At 38.8% G+C, this 21,066-nt stretch overlaps 2 protein-coding genes and 1 non-coding gene across 6 annotated transcripts; all 3 read right to left on the minus strand.

Moving 5' to 3' along the window:
• Positions 1–3,726: 3,726 nt before the first annotated feature.
• Positions 3,727–3,800, minus strand: TRNAN-GUU (transfer RNA asparagine (anticodon GUU)). Its single transcript has one exon. It is a non-coding gene; the product is annotated as a tRNA-Asn (tRNA).
• A 3,471-nt stretch (positions 3,801–7,271) lies between these two features.
• On the minus strand, positions 7,272–13,895 carry LOC105058082 (respiratory burst oxidase homolog protein F). Of its 4 annotated transcripts, XM_010940871.4 has the most exons (15): positions 13,741–13,895; positions 12,664–12,816; positions 12,187–12,313; positions 11,993–12,041; positions 11,767–11,877; positions 11,292–11,663; positions 10,338–10,724; positions 9,673–9,768; positions 9,455–9,570; positions 9,185–9,287; positions 8,755–8,937; positions 8,535–8,666; positions 8,274–8,402; positions 7,914–7,992; positions 7,272–7,593 (listed from the first exon to the last, which is right to left on the minus strand). In XM_010940871.4, exons 2-15 carry the CDS (start codon positions 12,797–12,799, stop codon positions 7,484–7,486), a joined length of 2,130 nt encoding a protein of 709 aa, XP_010939173.1. In that variant the 5' UTR covers positions 12,800–12,816; positions 13,741–13,895; the 3' UTR covers positions 7,272–7,483. The 4 variants fall into 4 exon arrangements, with proteins under 4 accessions (XP_010939173.1, XP_073105743.1, XP_010939170.1 ...); XM_073249642.1 differs by lacking the exon at positions 13,741–13,895 and having other exon boundaries at positions 11,292–11,657; positions 12,664–13,698; XM_010940868.4 differs by lacking the exon at positions 13,741–13,895 and having other exon boundaries at positions 12,664–13,698.
• Positions 13,896–17,331: 3,436 nt separating this feature from the next.
• Positions 17,332–20,783, minus strand: LOC105058084 (probable small nuclear ribonucleoprotein G). The gene is made up of 4 exons (XM_010940873.4): positions 20,660–20,783; positions 20,503–20,525; positions 17,791–17,912; positions 17,332–17,538 (listed from the first exon to the last, which is right to left on the minus strand). The coding sequence occupies exons 1-4, from the start codon at positions 20,692–20,694 to the stop codon at positions 17,479–17,481; spliced, it is 240 nt and encodes a 79-aa protein (XP_010939175.1). The 5' UTR covers positions 20,695–20,783; the 3' UTR covers positions 17,332–17,478.
• Between the last annotated feature and the right edge of the window lie 283 nt (positions 20,784–21,066).

A 21,066-nucleotide genomic window follows, 5' to 3' on the forward strand; every position in this document is an offset into this window, starting at 1 on the left:
AAGTGCCGACGTATGGTCGGTCGGCTCCCCCAAACGCCGTACGACTGTTATGGGCTGTTGTCCTGACAAGGACGTGCGGCGTGGCCGTCCTGAGGACATCGTCCCACCCTGGACATGGGTCAACCCTAGTGATTTGACAGCCCCACGGTGATTTGACAGTCCCATGACGATTCTGACAGTCTCCGACGATTTGACAACTCTCCAATTGTCTGCGCCATTAATGACAGGACCACATCGTGCCCTACTATAAAACGGAGAAGGCAACAGTGCTGGAGAGGTTCTTTCGAAACCCCTGGACTCACTCTCTCTCTCTCGCTGAGTTCTCCTGATTCTTTCCTACTGTTGCCTAGTCTCCTCTCTGACTTGACCGTCGGAGGGTCTCCGCCGGAGGCATCTCCGATCAGTGTAGACTTTTCTTGCAGGTGCTCGTTCCCGGCGACCAGGTGACGAGGGGATTGGCCGCAACACGGTTTAAGAGGCATGAACAAGCATATAGCATTAATCCATTTCAATATTTATCGAGAAATTTGAACTTTTATCATGAAAACTGAATCTCAGGATGATTGCATTCCAAGATTTTTTGTCAACATAATTTGAGATTCACATATCGAGAAGAGGGGGATGATTTTTTTTTTTTCAGTTAGATTAAATTGGCAATCATTGTAAGTCTAGCAAAGAGAGAATTTAGGTTTTTTTTTCTTAAGATTGCTGTAACCTTTCCATCATTTGTAACAATTGAATTTCACCAAAAAGGATACCTTGAAGGTATCATAAGATATATTGGTCCATCATAAGTATCTAATATTTATTCAGCAAGTTACAAATGTAGAATTAAATATACTGCCATGTGGACCCTCACACACTCTTCCTATTTTAACCCTAATATTTTTGCCATGATGGTTAGCCTATGGTTACACACTCTTCTCGTTTAAATCTTAGATTTATTTTGATACCACGTGGGATAAACTATGACCTTATCTAAAAGGACTAACTAGAAAATATTACTTTGATTACCTGATCCTGTTGTAGAGGTTATTTATCATTCGACCCAATCTTTCCTCATTGGATGGCAACCAAGCATTTATTGATGGTCCAACGAGACCACCTTGGATGTCATGAAGAGAACCAAGAACCAAGATGAGGCACTACTATGTCATCGGCTACTGTTTGATCTTTGGATCAGATATTTACCGATCTTAAGATCGAGATCTAATCAGTAACAAGGAACTAAACCCAATGACTTACACGGGCACCGATACACCCAAGGTAGAGCCTCGATTTTGTTCCGATCTTAGGTCGTCAGTCTATTTGGCCACATGGACGATTCCTGAAATTTTCTAGCAATTTTCAAAATATGAGCACGACTGCGATCAACATCTATAACTAACAATCTCAATTCGCAAGCACAATCCACTACTGACGTTCATGACTAACAACTCTGATATGCAGGCATGACCTGTTGTCGACGCCCATGTAACTACATAGGTATGACCTGCTACTAACATATATAACTAATAACACTGATTCATAGATTAATGGGCAGATTCCAATGGCTCGTCAGATAGTGGGCTAATAGGCCCTAACGGCCTATTAAATTCTGATGGAATAGCCTACGGTTCTATCTCTATATAAAAAAATAATAAAGAGATCTTAAAATAAGATTCGACTCCAGAATGAAAATCTTGCTCCTATTCTCTTTTTTTTTTTTTTTTTTTGATTGTTTCCTGAACTTCAATTGACCTAAACATCAGAGAATCTCTACCGAACTTATTCTAGTACATAGACTTTCTTTACAAATCTATTGATGATTGTGAGTAGTCCGAATCTTTTAAAGCATCTGATCGATCTTCAGACATAAAGCCATCGAAGTTTAGCAACAATAGATCTCATATAAATATATAAAATTTATTCATTTAATTGATACGAGATAAAATATATCTCTGAATGGATCGTCGTATTGTTTGTGCTCCATCCGTCGCTTTCATAAATGTTCACTCACTTGTTAAGATTTACTCTGGCATTTACTCTTGGTTCGGATGGAATAACATTTCTTCACGGGGCTTGCACACAACCATCAATTGATTTCATGTTACTCTATCCTCTTTGGCATATACTATTCTTCATTCTGTGCAATCGCTTGTCCTTGCTACAGATTGCTCCCACCCATGATTTGCTATGGCATGCTAGAGAAAAAAATGTAGCGAAGAATTTCAATGTTCATTTCATGTTTGTCTCTTTTAGATTGTTTTTAACCATGCTTCACATCCCCATCCGGTAGGTCTTGGAACATGAACCATTGTCAGCTAGTGTTAAGTAAATCCAAGTTTCTTAATTATGTGTACCTTAATTCCACCAGGATTTTGAACGCCGGTGGAATAATGGAGCGTCCTACTGTCCCCCCAGCGTCGGCAGACAGTAAGTCCAGAATGGACCACGATGGGACAGGTTATCCACCGCCCAAAGTATCGAGATGGAGGGCATCCTATTTAACCTTTTATTAAAAACTGATGATCTGATATATTTTTATTTTATAGGTACGATAATTTTTGCTTGAAACCATGGCAAAGTTCAAATTTTTATATAGCATCAAGATCATAAATCAAGATTGTTTTCACCATTTTTTTTTGTTACGTTATTGAATTTATATTTTATCATAATGTTGATATCATATGAGTCAAGGGTTTAAATTTTGCCACGAGAGCGGCACTAGGTTGGTATGATTCTGGAACAAGATGAGATGGATTTAGATGCATCAAAATGATAATTAATAAAAATAAAAAATAAAAAAAATAAAAATAAAAAATTGATATACTAAGATGCTAGTTCATTGATACAATTATTTCTATCCATCTTAATTCAAAATAAAATATATTTTAAGATTAGAAGTAGGTTGGATTTTCCTGTGATCCGATACAACTTATTTATTGGGTCTCATGGGGTTGAATCGGATCTCAAGATTGGACCCATTCAACATTCCAAATTGGGTCTGGATTTGTTAAACTTTGATCAAATCCATCTAATCCAATCGGCCCCGATATGTCCATTCCTAAATATGCCTGATGCACAAAATATTGGATCCGATTCTTATATTTGAATGATTCAGTGGGGCTAAAATTTCCTGTGGACAACCTGATTTTCTTTTAGGTGATATCTGGGTCTAACATCAAGACCCAAATATCAAACTAAGTCAGGTTGGGATTAAGCACATCCTAGTTTGGACTAATCTATTTCTAGCCCTAATATACCCTAAGACTTGGTTCTCTCTTCAATCTAGTATGGTACTGCTAGGGCAGCTTGAGTTTTTCATCCATGAGCACTGTTATAGAGGAGACAAAAACATCATTTAAGAACTTGTTTAGATATTTCCACTGGAATCCTGGAATATCAAGCATGGCCCACATTAATGAGGTCCAATCCCGCAGCAGGAAAAAAAAAAAAAAAAAAAAAAAAAAAGAAGAAGACGACGACGACGACATCCACAAGCCCGGTTTTTCCTTAAAGCGAAAAAAAATCAAAAAAAAAGAAAAAAAAATAAAGCTTTCGTCGTTTTTATTGTAAAAAGTGAACGCTAGAAGGAGGGCTCGAACCAATCCCGCAGCAGGAAAAAAAAAAAAAAGAAGGAGAAGAAGAAGACGACATCCACAAGCCCTGTTTTTCCTTAAAGCGAAAAAAAATCAAAAAAGAAAAAATAATAAAGCTTTTGTCGTTTTTATTGTAAAAAGTGAACGCTAGAAGGAGGGCTCGAACCTCCGACCTTATGGTTAACAGCCATACGCTCTAACCAACTGAGCTATTCCAGCTTGCAAAGTTGATTTATCTAAACTCATATATCAAGATATATAGAAGAAAACCTCCCATTTTCTAACTTCATCATCATACGACACATCTTAAGGGAAACAAAGTGAATTTGTAAAATATGCTCCAAAATTTTAAATTTCAAACTAAAAAAAATGGCATGCATTTATGGCTATTGGAATGTAGATAGCTCATTTAATTGTGATCTGGATGAAACATAGGTCATTCATTGGGCATAACTTTTCTTTGCTTAAAGAAAAATATAATCATACTCAAACTGAGTTACATGGTTCATGGACACAACCAATAGTTGGTGGCATATCTTATATAGGTTCAACCAACTTTATGAATCTATAACGTTCATGCATTTGAAAATTAGAGGTGCCATTCGTAGAAGTTACATAAATATTTGGTTATCTGTTATTGTTAGTTGTTGTAACTTACAATACAAATTTGCTACTGTACTAAGCCTTGTATACCTAAATTCATATATAATCAAGTGGAAAAAATAAGCTCAAATCTAACCCATTTATTTTATATAGATTCATATTGAACCCACTTATCCAACTACCCTTCACTTGTCAAGTATGTATCTTAGTAAAAACAAGACAGGCTCGAAAATGGGAAGTCTAGGGTCAAGCTTTTAAATAAAGTGAAAAAAGTCAAGGGAAGAAATTTTATTCAATTTTAATTATTAATTGCATGTCTTTCTTAATTATTTGAACAAACCTTGATTAAGCTATAATCCACTAACTGATACCCATCCAATCATTGGGTTAAAAGGTCAAATCCATACCCCATCTATTTATAATCGAGTTGGTCTCCACTAAGCAAATCCACCCAATCATGACAAGTTTTAACTCAACCTCATCTATTTTAGTTGCTTTAGATGGATTAGCTGGTCCGATAAAAAATTGCTAGTTCATCACCCCTACCTTACACCTCAAATTTTATGTAAGCATGCTTTTTCTATATATATAAAGCACATAAAAATAGAGCAAGAAAAGAAGAAACTTATTTGTCCTTCCCTTTTTTCGGCTAAGTTAGAGATTCTTAGATTTATGATAGTCTCTTGCTCTTTGTTACAAAATTAAAGTTCAGCTAGTCATCTAAGAAAAGACATTAGATTTGATGTGCGTGCATATGTGAGGCATGATTTCATACATATATGTATTTGTATGCATGCATGCTTGTGGGAACCCAATCAATTTATTAGGATTATTCATCATATTTATTAGGAAAAAGGAAAGACATTGCAACCTAGAGTATAATTATTTTTTAAGAAAAGATTAAGTAGAGGACTACTCCATTTTTACCTAGGTGTTGTGGATACAAAATATGAAAACAGTCTCTCCACAAGGGATGGGCTGTGAAGTATTTGACCTTTTTAGATCCTGCAGCAGCAGAAGCCCTGTGCATTGGAACATTTCTCTCTCTCTCTCTTCTTCTTCTTCTTATTGAGAATATTAAAGAAGTAAGTTGTTAGAATTTGACGCCTCGAGATTCAGCCCACATTGAGCCCACAGCGAGGTTCGCGGCGAAAAATGGAGTCCAACGAGATCAAGATCACCTGAATCGGAGCTCGGATGGAGGAGATACGAGCTTTTGAAGTCGGCACGAGAATCGAGGCGGCGGAGGACCGCCGGCGACCGGCGGCGGGCGGCAGCTGCGCGGCCGCAGGCGGCGGCGCGCGGGACGCGCGTCCCAGGCCCGCGCGGGACGCGCGACCCAGGCCCGCGCGGGACGCGCGACCCAGGCCTGCTGGCCCCTTGCCCCGGTCCACCGTGGACCGGGTGGTCCACGGAGCGGTCTGTGGACCGCGTGGGCATTTCCCACGCGTTTCTCACGGTCCACGGCACTATTCCGTGGACCGGAGTGCGATCCAACGGCCCAGAGGGCTCTCGGTCTTGATCCGACGGTCCAAGGGATTTTTTGGCTTTGTTTAGAACTCCTAATCCCTCTCTAATCAAGGTTTAAGCTATGTTTAAGCCTTAAAAAGGCCTGTGACGAAACAGAGGGTTGTGGATTCGGTTTCTCATCGTACAGCCGTACGAACCAGAGGAGAGAGAGGGGCTAAGGTGCTGTGAGAGAAGGAGCAGGAGGCTCCTGGACAGCGGTCGCCAGGCTCTTCAGGGGTTCAGGGGGGGTCTTCAAGAGAGAGAGAGCTTTTGTGAGGGAAACTTCAGGTGAGAGAGAATTGAGTGTACAAGGGTTGAGGGTGAGGTCTCCTCTTGTAAAATTTTCTTTTCATAGTGAAGTTTGCATGTCCCGTGGAGGCGAGCCCTTTTGTGGCTGATCCACGTATTTTGATTGTTTTTTCTTCTATTTTGTTTCTTCTTTCTTCCTGCTGCATCGCGTGGTACTGAAAGGATCTTGGGAGGTGGTGTCCTGGCCAGACGTCCACCCAACATAAGTTGCTAAAATAAAGGTACAAAGTCAAATAAATTATATAACACAATAACAACAAAAAGAAACAAAGCAAGGAAATCTGAGCGCCTACATTATTCGAAGCCAAACAAGTTAAACAATGGCTTGATCTTTAGAGAAACAGTAGTAGGATATTGAGGAAAGTCCAATTTTTAGGTAGGAAATTAATACAAGCTCCATCATTTCTTCGTTATCTGATTGATTATTGAAAAGCTTTTAGGAGATATTTGATTGGAGGAAGTGGAGGTCTGAAATCGGAATCGGAATGAGTGACTCCCATTCCAACCGTTTGATTGGGAAGAGTTCCATTCTGATTTCGATTCTGGGACGGAATGCGAATGGCTCAATCTATATAGAATTCAATCTCTACTCTCTTCTATGGATTCAATTTTTCATTCCAATTTCGATTCCGATCATGAACCAAATGCTTCGAAGGATTTGCCTATTTCGATTCTGATTCCAAGCCATTCCGATTTTCATTTTCATTCTGATTTCAGTTACGAACCAAACACCCTCTTAGGGGGTGTTTGGTTCGTAACTAAAATCAAAATGGGAATAGGAATCAGAATGGCTTGGAATCAGAATCGTAATGGCCAAATCCTCTGAAGCGTTTGGTTCATGACCAGAATTAGAATCGAAATCGGAATTGAAATGAAAATTTGAATCCATAGAGGAGAATAGGGATTGAGTTCTATATACATTGAGCCATTCTCATTTCATCCTGAAATCGAAATTAGAATGGGACTCCTCCCAACCAAATGGTTGGAATGGGAGTCACCCATTCCGATTCTGATTCCAGACCTCCATTCCCCCCAACCAAACACCCCCTTACTTCCTCTGCAGCCACAAGGGCCAGCTGATGATAGCAGCTAACCTGTGGCAGATTTTTAGTTACAATTATTTTCATTATGTATCTTACAATGCTTAAAGATCTTTTTTTTTTTTTTTTTTATTTAATGTAGTGAAGTTGCTACTACTGCTCCTATAACAACAATAGTGGGGGTAATCACCACCACAACCACAATGACAACAAAAATGATAAACAATATTCTGATTAATTATTACCATTATTATTGAATAAAACTGTACTTATTACAATTGCTTCTTGGATCACAAGATCTATGTAGTGTAACATTGGGTTAGGAAGGTTCCTCTGTGATTGTAAGATGAGTCCTTGAACCAGTCCAACATCTACCTAAGATAGGTCCCTCACCAATAACAGAGAAAAAAATTCTAGGGCATAATCCTCATAGTTGTACATTTAGTAGTGTTCCTTGTGGAATACAAATCTAGTCGAGGTTTGGGCAGTCATCTTGTGACACAATCTCTCCAAATCTCTTCCCAAATTTTCTGGTCCACAATAGAAAACCCCTGCAACAAAATTCACCAAACCATAAGCAAGTGAGCAAAACCAATCCTACCTCCAAGACCAATAAACCGCTGCATCAACTTCATAGTTTGTTGGTTTAGGACTGGCTACCAACTCTATTGTCTTAAGCTGCTGGATTAGGACTGACTTTCCCTTCTAGTATTTTAAGCTACTTCTCAAGTCTAGATTCTAAGATGGTCACCAAGACCATTAAGAAATTCTTCCAGTAAAATAACCATGTAAACTGACCAACAGCTATAATTCCCAACTTTGCTTCCTAATTATGGTTAAATAACTTGAACTATCATTTATGGTTTCTTACCAATCCTCTCCCCTCCATGTCTGGTAGCCAAACCAGAGAAGACTTTGAACCAGTTTGGCCTAGCAAATTGCGTCCAAACCTGAAAGATCAAAAGACATAATGAGCCAAAGCTATAATTTTGAACAAATTCTAAAACTCTTTGCACATGGTATCTTTCGTTAGTTCATTAACAACAACTAATATGTACTGATACCAAAGCTGAGCTTGTGATCTAGGTTTCCGGCCCTCGAACATTTGTGCTATTTCAAACTTTCTAGGATGGTGATAAAGTGGTGAGCTTCCTTAAGAGCACATCACATCTTATATATTTCTTTTTGCATTGGCTTAGTGATACATCAGAGAGGCACAATGAGAACTCACTGGAGTCTTTGAGATAATATCTACGCCACTCTTCATGAAATGAAGGGCTTGGATTGCACTTATCAGTGCCGATCTCTTGTCCCCTTCATGAAAAATGCTGGTCAAATAGTTGTGCATTTCTATTACTCCCTACAAGTCCAAGGAAAAAAAATTCATAAGTACAATAAGAATATTAATTCATTCGGTAAGAGGATCTTAGAATAAATGGTGAACAACTATAGAGTAAAAGAAATATGGCAACTGAGTGATCTGCCAGCTTACTTTCTTCCTGTTTAAAATTGAAACCTCCTTCATGATGTCCCTAAACCACTCAAATGAGCCCTGCTCTCGTGTTACCCAATAGAAATAAGCTTTTGTAGGGCCCTTAACATCATGAGCCATGATATCTTTTACCTATTTAAAAGACCAGAATAATGTTGATTAAGATAAAAAACACAGGCTCCCCAGTATCACAATTGAAGGGAAAAAATGGAGGCCCTACAGTATCTAGTTGTGGCCCTTGTTGACCATTAGCAATGTCCTTGAGGATGCTGATGAATGGTGTTGCCCCAATGCCCAGTCCGATGAGCAGGATGTTGTCATACTTGCAGTGATCCTGAGAGGCTGCACCATAAGGGCCATCAATGCATATTTTTGGGAAATTGGCCTTGCCAGAGGCTAATGCCTGAAAACACACAGCAAAATCTGTTTTAAATCTATAAGAAGAATATTTTCCAACGCCTGATAAGAATCAAATACCATGAGTTGGGAGATCAAAAGACAGTGTAAAATTTATTTTCTCTATTTGAGATTCTTTTTGTATCGAGAATTGTTTGGTGGTTGTAAGTTAGACTTTACAACAACTTCTCTGCTAACATTTCCATTTTACTATACCTGGTTTGTACTTTGATAAAAAGGAAAATTATTTATACCTCTTGAAAAAGGCTGTAAATTTGATAACTCCAATCTCCAAGTGATCTAATATGCAAGCTTAAATGGTCATCATCCGGCGCAGATGTAAGTGAGAATGGATGCCTGTAATGCATGCAAGAAACATTGGTTTTTGAGCAAACAAAATCTTAAGGGAAGAAAAGGAAGCAATTATTCCAGTATTCCCATTTAAAAGAGCAGAAATGCATAAAAATACTAATTTTTCCACATTCCTTAGAATAATCTAGGCAACAATAGTATATTTGTTCTACCATTCAAATGTAGAAATCTGAGGGCATTGAACAAATATGTACATCCCGCTGCAATATTGGAAACCTGTAGGCTTTTGCAGTTTCAGCGACAGAACTTCACCAGAATAAATTGTGGCCTGTTGCCAAACAAAAAACAAAAATCAAGTATAAAAACACATTGTACTATGATTATGCAGCTGTTAAGGGGCTTATTATCTTTTACTGAATAAATTACATACCTTGAGAATTTGGACATCATAAATTCCTGAGCGGATTATCCGGAATACCCTCTCCCCAGCATATATCAGGACCGGTATCACGAGGTACATCCAAGTCTGTGCATAAAAGAAGAAAATGAGGAAGAAACTACATGTGAAGAAGAGTTCAGTTTGCCACAAGAATAAATAAATAAATAAATAGATCTTATAGTGAGACGAACTTAAGAACGGCAATTCTATGAAAGGTATCATGCATGTATCCTTGAGTTGGCTGATTTGGAGTGAGAACTAAACAAATTAGAAGAATATTTGGCATTATGAGGTGTGATATATGATAAAAAACACTTGGGGAACAAGCTCTGCAGATGATTAGAACAAATACTTCTATTGGTTAATGTAATCATAGTTACAAGTTATTTTGGTTTGGCAAAAAAATTTCCAATTCAATAGAAGTATGGAAAATTCAGAGGACAAAAATGAAAAGAGTCAACAGAAAGCTTGTAGAAATTTTTATAGAGAAATTACGTATTGGAGAGATTAAAATTTGTATGCAATGTTACTGAGGTTTTACATGGAACTTACTGCCAATAATCTTTCATTCTGAGACCAACTACTGCCACTAATCTATTCTAAGCTATAGCTGTAAATTATGAATGCTACCTTTAGGAAGAAGTATGATGGCATACCGTTTTCTCAGTTACATCCTTGGTGAGGAAGAGGAACATGGAATGAATGATGAGCAGCACATAGACCAGGACAAGCAGGTGATGTGAGTACCAGAAGGCATTGAAGCCTGCAAACCGTCTAATTGGCCATGGCAACGATGCATGCTGCCTTCTCGATGGCCTTGTGGCAAGAAGGAATGCTATAATCATCAGGACCACCATTGCTATCCCTGTAGCACCCTCAGTAGTCCCCAGTATCTCCAAGTATGATGGCTGCCGGTAATGGAAGCCTTTTGCGATTGTTCGCTGGAATACCGATCTTTTAGCATTGACAATCCTTGGGAAGTCGCATGCAAGGTGCGTGCCAGCATGGAGGATCACTCCAATCACAATCCCACCTGCGATCAGCTACACTAAAGAAAGGAAATTACTGTCAGAAGTCCCAGCATGAAATCAATAGAATCAGTATTTATCTTTGCTGACTTTCTTGAATAAAAGGGATTTAACTTTCATGATATTTATATTTTTGATCCTTTGGAATTTGCTGCTGCATCCTTGTACTAGTATTTCAACTGATGTTTTTAGAACCTTTATTTCTTATTTTCCCATGATATTTTGATCCTTGTACGAGTATTGTCAAAATTAACTTTAGTGTTATCAACTGAATACTAAACTTTTTTTTTTTTTTTTTGAGAAAAATGGGGATTACCTACTAAAAAAAGGTTTCTAAAGGGTGTTCTATATTTTACAAAATAGAGTGAATAGGTTGATCAAATAGGACTTGAGAGGGGGTATTATAAAACAAGGTCATTCAGTGTTGCCAATTCAGAAAGGGGATTCAGAAAACAAGGTTTTATAGTTTTACCATTATCAAATGATACATAAATCGTCGGCTTGTAGAGTTATAAAGTGTACATTTTTTGTGAAAAAAAAAAAAGAAAAAGAGGAAAGATTACTAGGTGTGCCAAGATATACCTTGTGGAAATTGATAGTATCATTGAAGGGGATGGTCGAATTGATCCAGCGGCGCTTACGGAGCCATGTCATGGTGTTACGAGATATTGGGAGGAGGACGAGTGCCATATTAAGCTTCAATGTCTCAGCAGCACCCTTCGCAGTACACAAGCAGTATCCCATAACCTCGAAGGCTGAGCGATGGCGGTACTGGAGGAATTTCCACACAAAGAGAGCAAGGCAAGCAGCTAGCCAGAGCAAGACCACCCATACTTGTCTCCAATGGGCCCGGAAAAGGACGGTGATTAGTGATTGCTTCGGATGGCTCAGATAGCTTGCCGGCGTCCCCGGCATCGGGGATGTTTTGGATAAATTGTCTCCTGTGCTCTGTAGCTATATTTAAGATATTAGAGTCAGAATTATGTGTGGACGCAGGAAGGCATGGGTAGGGGCATTTTGGTTATTCAATAGAAGTATGAGGGTTTAAGGGGAGCACCTCAACGGCTCCTTGGTCTGCGTCAAGCTCTTCTTTTATCAGGCGCGCGCACTCGCAGGCTTCGTCTTGGGATAAAGAGAGCCTATTCAAGGATGCGGCATACAATATAGCCTGGAATTGAACAAAATTACCAAACTGCCACTGGGCCACAATTTACCACACAGCTTTGTATAGATTCAGCAGTATATTTTCACAAAGATCTTGGAAGAAATGTAGAATTATGAACCTGCTTAATCTCCTCCTCTGTGATCCTGCCGTGGAAATTTCTCCCACTCCTGAGAAATTGTGTTCTGAGATTAGTCGTGAATCTTGTTTGGTTATTAGCATATAGTTTTGAGAGTTATGAGAATATGTCAAGCAGTCTCCAATTTAGTAAAAGTTTTTAACAAGTTGTTAAAATTGGAGCTCATGAAACTTTACGCTTCCAAGGCGATTCTGATCTTAGGAGGCCTGAAACCAGAATCAGAGGCTTGGTGGAGCTCAGGACTTGTGTGCAGGTCATTTTCAGCAGTTTTCGGTGAAGACCTTTCTACAACTCCATGTATGTCTGTGGAGAAAAAGTTAAAAAACAAGGAAACTAATTAGAATGTACTCAAACAATATCAGAATTTTAATCATCACTTAAATGAAAAATCTGTTCCAGGATAATTGAAGTCCAATCTTCATAAGCAATAAAATACATTCAAGCATAGAAAATTATGAACCATCACATTTGCTGATAAACATGTATAGATTTATAAGATATTAAAATCCTTTGAGCTAGTAGCATGGTAAGCTAATGCAACATGATTGTTAGCAAAAATCTGAGCAATCCTAACACATAATATATTTTAGGGCTTATTATCGTATGTGCGTTAATCCAATGCATAATCTTTTCCTCACTCACATGAGACATACCGATGCATGGCGAATAATCTGACTGGTCAAACTGCTTTTCTACCTCCTTCCATCCCAGCTGTCCATCCTCATTTTGATCGATGAATTCCATCTCAATTGGAGGGATAGGCAACAGCCTAGTTCGGCCAGTCTCCATTGTAGGATCACTTGGAACTGCAGTAGTAACATCCATTTGAGGAGATGCAAAAGAAGATAGCTGGTGATGAGGAGTGTTTTGAGGATTCTGTGGGCTGTTCTTAAAGAGAAACCTGATGTCCATTAGTGGTGAACTTTGGGTTGGAGATGCAAAAGAAGAGAGCTGGTGATGAGGAGTGTTTTGAGGATTCTGCGGGCTGTTCTTAAAGAGGAACCTGATGTCCATTAGTGGTGAACTTTGGGCTGGAGATGCAAAAGAAGATAGCTGGTGATGAGGAGTGTTTTGAGGATTCTGTGGGCTGTTCCTAAAGAGGAATCTGATGTCCATTAATGGTGAGCTTTGGATTGGAGAGCAAAAGTTATGTGCAGAAGAGAAGCAAGCATAATTTGGGTCACTGTCGGAGTGGACATGGATTTCTATAGCTGGGATGTTCTCCTGATAAAACCTTGGTGAACTCAAGGTAGAAGAAGGACAGGTTTCAAGGGTCCTTCGGAACTGTGGAGAAGCATTCAGGGAGTGGACTGAAACTTCCATCCTTCCACAGTTTTCGGTACTCTTGAACACAGTAGTAATCGTAGCAGCAGCAATAGCAGAAGAAGAGAACAGTGGATTTTCCTATTTGACAAAGACTGGATGAGGATAATTCCCTTGGAACACAACCACTGCTATGCTCCACAACAACCTGGTACCCTGAAATAAGAATAGCTCAAGCAATATATAGATGTGGCTTTCCATTGATAGGCACTCTTATATCTTGATTTAGCTCAGAAAGGAAAACAGAGCAATGATGAGAAAATGATGAGCTGTTTGCCAAAGCTTCTGCATAGGTCTTTTGGGGACTTGACTTTAGGAGTTGAGGAGGAGAAAATGCATGTAAAGAGAGAAGTAATGCATGGAAAAGCATGTGAGGTTTTCACACATACTACAAGCTTTGAACCTACCTAGAACTTCCAGAATTCCTCTCTCCTTTGCATGTAGAGAGAGAAAGTGAGAGAGGTGATGACCTCATCCTTTCAATTTTTAATTAGTGTGCAAGGGAGAGCATAGAGGTGGATAGGTTGGGATTGGTGATGAAATCCTTCTACCAAGCTGTATGAGTGGAGATATGATTGAGTTGGTGGCTCTGGAGACTAGAAGAGAGAGTGGGAAATAGAGGAGGTGTTAGGGGTGGGCTTGACTAAAGTGCTTCAGTTGGTCCTTATTGTTGAATTATTTGGTTTGGTTGATTGGTGGTTGTTGACACCATTTTGTCTTCTTCATTTATTCATGGACCAGATCTCATGATATTTAGGTCCAGCATGCAAGGGGGACCTCCATTTAATGGGTTTTTTGGTCTTCGGCCAATCATATACCATTCACTGGTGCATCAAGATTTGCACGAGTTCATCTGATCTTCCAAAGAGACTAGGCCAAGCGAGTCCAAATTTGTCAAGGCACGACAGATAAGGATGGTAACTGCTTAACCAACGCTAGACCGACAATAATTTTGTGGTTTAGTTGGAGTTTAGCTGGCTTGAGTGGTAACAGAGCTCCAATTTGTCCAAGCCTTAAGATTCATTGAACACAGATCCAAATACTTCCCAAAAAAAAAAACCTGGACCTTAATTTTCTACAGAAGTACAATATTATGGTAGAGAATTTTTTTAGTCACCGCATCATGTAATTCTTTTAGACGTTTTCACAACATTCTACAAAAGTTGGCAACCAGAATACTTTTTACATAAAAAAGAAGGGATGAAAATTCCATCTTGACTTCGGGAATAAAAAAATTCTAAAGGACTCCTTTTCAATCAGATTTTATCCTCGATTTGTAACTTTGAAGAGAACGTAGTACAGGTGCAACTTGGCTTGGCTTAACCTCAACCTCCCAATCCAACCTGCTCATCCGGTAGACTTGCATTAAGGGCTTATAAATTAGGGTTGGGCGATGGCTCCAAAATCCCAATCTAATCCCAAGTAAAGTTGTGATAGAATTAACCTTTATCTCAACCTAAACCCAATCTTAATCGAACCCAAACCCGACCCGACCCAACTTCCACTATAATAAAAAGTATATTTAGTGTTGCAAAATATCATTATTAAAATCTCTAAAAACTATCACTAAATCCTTTAGAAACGAACCATCACATATATAGTCATGGTACCAAAGAGATGGATTAGAAAAAATTGTATGACCAATGCTAGAAAGCTAATTACAGCTAATTGTTTATTTTTAATAACAATGTGTCGATCTTCTAGCAATAGTCATGATCGTAACTAGATTTCAATTTTAGCAATAGTAATAATTTATTCAAGCATTAGCAACATTATAATTGTAATTAGTTGTTTGCTTTTAGCTATAGCTATTAAACTTAGACTGCATTGGCTGGCTGGATCAGAAGACGATTGAACAGGGCCCTTATCCAATCCAGTTTTACAGTAGGATGCTTATGCAATTATTCAATAAACTTTTAAAAAAACTAGTCAACTGGGACTCCTTGATCTAGAATAAATATCCAAGACCTCCCAAACACACAACTGACATAAAACTAAATACATGCACACAAACTCTTACATACCCCCCTCATTTAAGCTTTAGCATAGAAAAGAATCTTAAATCTAATCAAATCCAATCATACACACCATAATTGGTGCATGATCAAATCTTTAAAAAAATGTATTCCATAGTGCTCTCTAATCCATACAAGCTATATGCCACGTTTATTAATATTATTCACAATAACCTAATATCATTCGCAATAACCTACAACCTTACCCAAAAAATTATTTAGATCCTTGACTCTATATATATATATATACACACACACATCCAAAGTCTCCTATAATTGATCCAACTGGCATACATAATACTTCTTTTAGCCTTTTTTTTTTTTTTTTTTTTTTTTGCGCTATGATTTTTCAAACTCCTTGCCCTTTGATATATGTTAACGAACATCCTGCTATTTTAGTGTTTGTCAGTGGATTCCTTGGATCCGTACTTTCTCTACAGTAGAGTCAAAAAAATAATAATAATCACAGAATAACAAGTATCTAAAAATCATAAGATTAGGAATAGCAGTCGGGTCGGATCGGATATAAAAGAGTCGGATCAGACACGGATTGACTCAAAAAAATTTTGAATTTGAACCCGGTCAAATTTCAAAATCCAAATCCGACCTACTCAGTAAACAGGTCACCCGACTCGACCTGTTTACAACCCATTTATAATAATTTATTAAAAAAAAATCAATCAGACCAACCCGGCAACTTGTTTAAAAAAAAAATTAAAAATTAAAAATCTGAAGGGCTCTGCCTCTGCCCTGTCGGATCTCTGCCCGATCGCCCTCCTCCTGCTCCGCTCAACCACCGACGCCGCGCTGTCGACCGCCTCCATCTCCGCCCGACCACCGTATTGTCGACGGTCGATCACCTCTGGCTTCACCTCCAGTGCCGCCTCTTTACTAACCAGCCTAGTCATGCTCATCGCCTCCAGGCTCCAGTAGTGCGAAGAAGAAGGAAAGGGAGGGATGAGAATAAGAGATCACTGCCCCTCCGCCCCCAACGTCGTCGGTCTTTCTCCCTCGATCCGCAAACCCCGACCCCCCCCTCTCCCCAAATGGTGCCTTATCGCGTGCGGGCCCGAACCCCGCATGCCTGTTGGTCCTTCACCCGCGACCAAACCCTCTTGGTGCCCACAACTCATCCGTCGCCCCCCCGTCTACGGTCACCCCCCACACCCCTCTCTGACCACCTGCGGCTCCTCCACCCTTAACCCATGCACTGCCCCTCCCCCCCCCTCCCCCCCCCCCCCCCCCCCCCAACCCTAGCGATCTTTCCCATGCTTATACTGCCACCCCCCATTGCCCCCCTCCCCCTCCCTCCTTGCTTCTTCTCTACCGCAAGCCCTACCCCCCACCCCACCCCACCCATCCATGCTCGTGCCGCCCCACCCTGCAGCCTTCCCTCCTCTCTCTCCCACCGCCCATCGATGGTAAAAAATGTATGTTGCGCACTGTATCTTGTAGACCCACATGATAGGAACCTAGGCCTGTTACTCAAAACTCAATTCATAAACAACTCAAAATATAAATGGATTAAATAGATTAACTATCTAAAATTTAAATCTGATTTGATTATTAAATAAATTAAATAAATTAATTTATTTATAATTTAAATTTATTTAATTTAAATTTAAATTTATTTTAAATGGATCGAATGTAGATTAAATTGATGGGATGGATCAACTTTTGCTACCCCCATATAAGATCATCGCAAGGCTAGTGTGATCTAAATTTATAAATACCCGTTTAAGTACATTTTGCAATTATGTCTTACCTGAGGTAAAAGATTCTTCTAAATCACTAACCAGAGCAAAGCAAATTTTTTATCGCACAAGCGATCTGTGCTCGGCACAAAGCGAAAGTTACTAGACACAGACGACTTTCCAAGACACCCGTATTTACAGAACTATCCGTTAGAGCCTCTAACACTGCTAACTCTCATCAATTATGCACTTCACAAGCATCAAGTGATGGAAATCAAGTCCAATCATCTTTCCATAATGGTGAATAAAATTTGTTATTTTTGCATAAAGTATCAAGGAAAAAAAAAAAAGAGAGAGAGACCAGAACAGTCTACATAAAACCATATATTTCACAGCCTTTTGGTCCAAACATGATTCCACGAGCAATGGACAGTTATCAAGTTCTGCCAACTGGCTCGAGAGCTTCAATCATGACTACACTGTTCCCCCTGATGACCTGTAGAAAATTTAATATTGTTCATATCATCAAATCATTTTAGCAATTTAAAGGAGTTAGCACCTCCAAGCAAAAGCTACTTAGCTTCAAAAGGGACTTGTGGTAACCTTGAATCTGTTACCATGTGCCTCCTTCGAGGTTAAGTTGCATGCTTTCCCATGGAGGCATCCAGAAAAGATATGACAATAATAACTATTTTAAGAAAAGGCCTCCTATTCAATTAAAATAATAAAGATCTGCAAAGAAACTTACCACCATTCCAATATCATTCTTCTCATTGCCGATAACCTCTACAGTATTGTCAACCACCAGATTCATAAATTGGTCAAATCCACGAAGAGTACCAACTACAACCCGGTTAGCGTTCAGCTTGACTGCAAAAATGATTTCAACACACATACATTAGCACAAACTTTTAGTAAATAAAGCAGAGATTGAAGGAACAGTGCGAATGACGCGGTCAATCTTCAGGTCAATTTTTTGGAATATTAATAAGTTCAAGCATAGTCATGTGAACAGCCAGAGAGGAATCACATTTTACCTAAACTCTTCATGCAAATACCAGACAAGGGCAGTGTAGATGAAGAACAAAATTAGAAAGGCAAAAAAAAAAAAAAAAAATCAAATTGAGTGGCAGTCTCCCTGAGAAATTTGACTATATAACTTGAACAGAGGAACAACTACAATTACATTATATGAAAATTTAGGAGGAACAAAATAAGCAAAAAGAAGCAAGAGAATAATCTCGCGAAGCACATGGAAAACAATAATGTTCAAAGAGTAGGAAGTTTCTACGATAAAGAGCAAATCAAAGTCATTGCAAAACCTGATGAAATACGACAGATAACATGCAGCACCATAACTGCATGTTTACATGAAAATCAAACATAATATATCTGCTTACACTCTACTTGAGTACCACAAATCTGAGGTTAAGGAAAAGACAAATTGACAATGAGGTTTGAACATGCTAAGTTGCTACCTAGGCTGGCAGATATCCAGTCCCTTTCTCATTTCCTTTGACTTGCTTACACCACAACCAAGCAAAGAATACAATATCTTTCTAGAGGACCAAGGTATTATTATTAACACATTGTATACTAAGCAACAGGTTTGATAAGAAAGTGATAAACGACACCACATAATCAATCAATTCTATTTTTTCTGCTCTAGTGTCTTACAATTTCCCAAGGCCTATAATCTTATTCAACACCAAATTGTAGACACAACTAACATACAGGAGGAACCAAAACCAAAGAAGAGAGGCATAAATGGAATTGCACTGGCTCATAACCAACAAGCATTTGAGTCAGTTTTTTGTGGGTTTCAATGGGCACAAAATAACAGAAAAAGGATGCAATGCACACTTGGACCAGTCATTTACACACAGCAAGCACACATAAAAAAGGTATCCTGATGTCGATCTTTAATATCTTGCAGGTGAAGCAACATAGGCATAAATAACAAGCACTGTCCCAACTCCCACTCATCCTGCATTGACCTTGAGATAGTCCTGACACTTGTTCCACTACTGCTAGATCCTGCTCATATTTGAGATCAAGAAATATACTAATTCTTAGCTTTCTTCTACCACATGCATCAAAAGAGGCAGCCGGGGAAAGAAAAAAATGGCACTTAAACAAAATTAACAATCACTAGACAATTCTCTAAACCTTCCACTCATAATCCACAGGGAAAGGTTTATGCATGGAACAAAATCTATAACAAAAATAAAAATAAAAAGTTCACTCAGAAGTAAATATTCCAGTTATAACATTAAATGAAGGCAAACAAAAATGCCCTATCAGAGTAACTATGACAAAAGCGTCATTTGGAAACAAATACATAGCTTTCAAGAGGTATTCCTCATTTAGGGCCACTATTTCCAATATTCAACTTTGAAAAAAAAGAAAAAGAAATTAAACAATACTAAATGTAGTGTTGAGTGGATATCACTTGTAGAACCATAAGCACATTGTGGATCAATTACCAAAGAACAATTCTGGCGCAACCATATTCCAAGGGGGAAAAAAATTCTTATATTGAACAAGATCTGTTAAAAAATTAAAATTTGATTCATGCCGAAAGCAGCACCAACTTTTAACACTAAATAAGAACAAAGAAAAAAGCCCTGTGAGACAAACTATAGCTAAAACTTCTCCATAGCTTTCAAGAGGTATTCCTCATTTAGGGCCAACATTTAAAAAACAGTAAATCAAAAACGATACCACACATTGTACTGAGTGCAAGTTACCCATTGGATCATGAGCATGATAACATGATCATATGGTTGCTAATATATGCAAATGACAAGCTGACAAGGTTCTCGCCTCGCCTTTTTCTCTTAAAAACTGCCCAAGGTACTACATACAAGTCATATATCCTTAACTGGATAACGTGTACCAACACAGCTTACAAACCAATCTTCATCTTTTTCCTTTGAAGATTTTCGACCATAGTCCCAGCCATCGTTGCTGGTTCATATACCAAAGCATTCAAAATGGTTAACAATGGGTTGACTATTTACCGTTTATCGCAAGGCCTTCCCCTCAAGCACATCCTGCATAGGAAATTAGGGCAGATCAACCCTTTTCAGTTCATATGGCAATTCAAGTTCTCTTTTTCCCCCTATATTTTTCTACACAAACCCATGGTGGTCAAAAGCCATATATCAAACGTACGTTAAAATACGAAGAATCCAATCATTCCAAAGTAAAAATAAGAATAAAAAATCTATATCTCCCTCATTAAAAAAAAAAAAATCTTCCAACAACATACTGATCATAGAGATTTAACCTACATCAGCCATTTTCTCTTCTTTATAAATCCGTGTCAGTTTGGAGGCCCATAATCCTATAAGAGACATAGCGCAATAAAAAGAAAGATAAATCGAAGTAATCATACAATTAGAAGATGGAAAAATGGAAAAAAAAAAATTAAGCATTAAAGCACTAAATGACTTACTCTGAAGCTTCTTGTCCATGTACCTGTCATCCAGTTCGAGAATCAAACAGAAAAGACAAAAAAGAAAGGGGCAAAAAAAAAAAGAATGAGTACATTCAAATCAATTCCAGGGAAAAATGGACAAATAGATCGAAGGGAGAGGGAAAGAATAACTCACTTCTTAAGATCCGGAGGCTGGCCGGATCTACTCATGGTCGCGGGATTCGAGAGAGAAAAGAATTCGATCAAATTGACTAGGGATTCAAATTACCTCCGACCTATTCCCGCTCGAAAACCCAGCTAAGGCCGACACCACTGAGGTCCCTCGGTTTATATAGGAGCGATGCCATCGGGAAACGTACTCAAGTCCGGCCCGGTTCATATCTGAACCGGTTTGGCTCCCTTTCGATCTTGCGGATCGATTGCCGGACTAAGTTTCTAGGTGGAGGAGCCCGTTTAGCTCGCTTGCGCTCTCCCCTTCCCTCTTCCTCTCCCTATCAAAATTCATACATTTATCTGTATCTACGTGTGTATGTTGGATATAAAATAATTTCAGCCGAAGTTCGTAAGAGGCTAATCCTCTCA

The sequence above is a fragment of the Elaeis guineensis genome, chromosome 15 (genome assembly GCF_000442705.2).
Source record: "Elaeis guineensis isolate ETL-2024a chromosome 15, EG11, whole genome shotgun sequence".
NCBI classification, from domain to species: Eukaryota; Viridiplantae; Streptophyta; class Magnoliopsida; order Arecales; family Arecaceae; genus Elaeis; species Elaeis guineensis.

Bases quoted from the DNA above. Each gene is read 5' to 3' on its own strand.
- LOC105058082 (XM_010940868.4), bottom strand. From the start codon at position 13,333: ATGGAAGTTTCAGTCCACTCCCTGAATGCTTCTCCACAGTTCCGAAGG. The intron at 12,042-12,186 runs GTAAAGTTTCAT...ACAATTTCTCAG, and splicing joins ATCAGAATCGCCTTGGAAGC to GAGTGGGAGAAATTTCCACG. The intron at 9,571-9,672 runs GTATGTAATTTA...GTTTGGCAACAG, and splicing joins ATGATGTCCAAATTCTCAAG to GCCACAATTTATTCTGGTGA.
- LOC105058084 (XM_010940873.4), bottom strand. From the start codon at position 20,694: ATGAGTAGATCCGGCCAGCCTCCGGATCTTAAGAA. The intron at 20,526-20,659 runs GTGAGTTATTCT...ACTGGATGACAG, and splicing joins CAGCCTCCGGATCTTAAGAA to GTACATGGACAAGAAGCTTC. The intron at 17,913-20,502 runs GTAAGTCATTTA...TCATTTTTGCAG, and splicing joins CATGGACAAGAAGCTTCAGA to TCAAGCTGAACGCTAACCGG.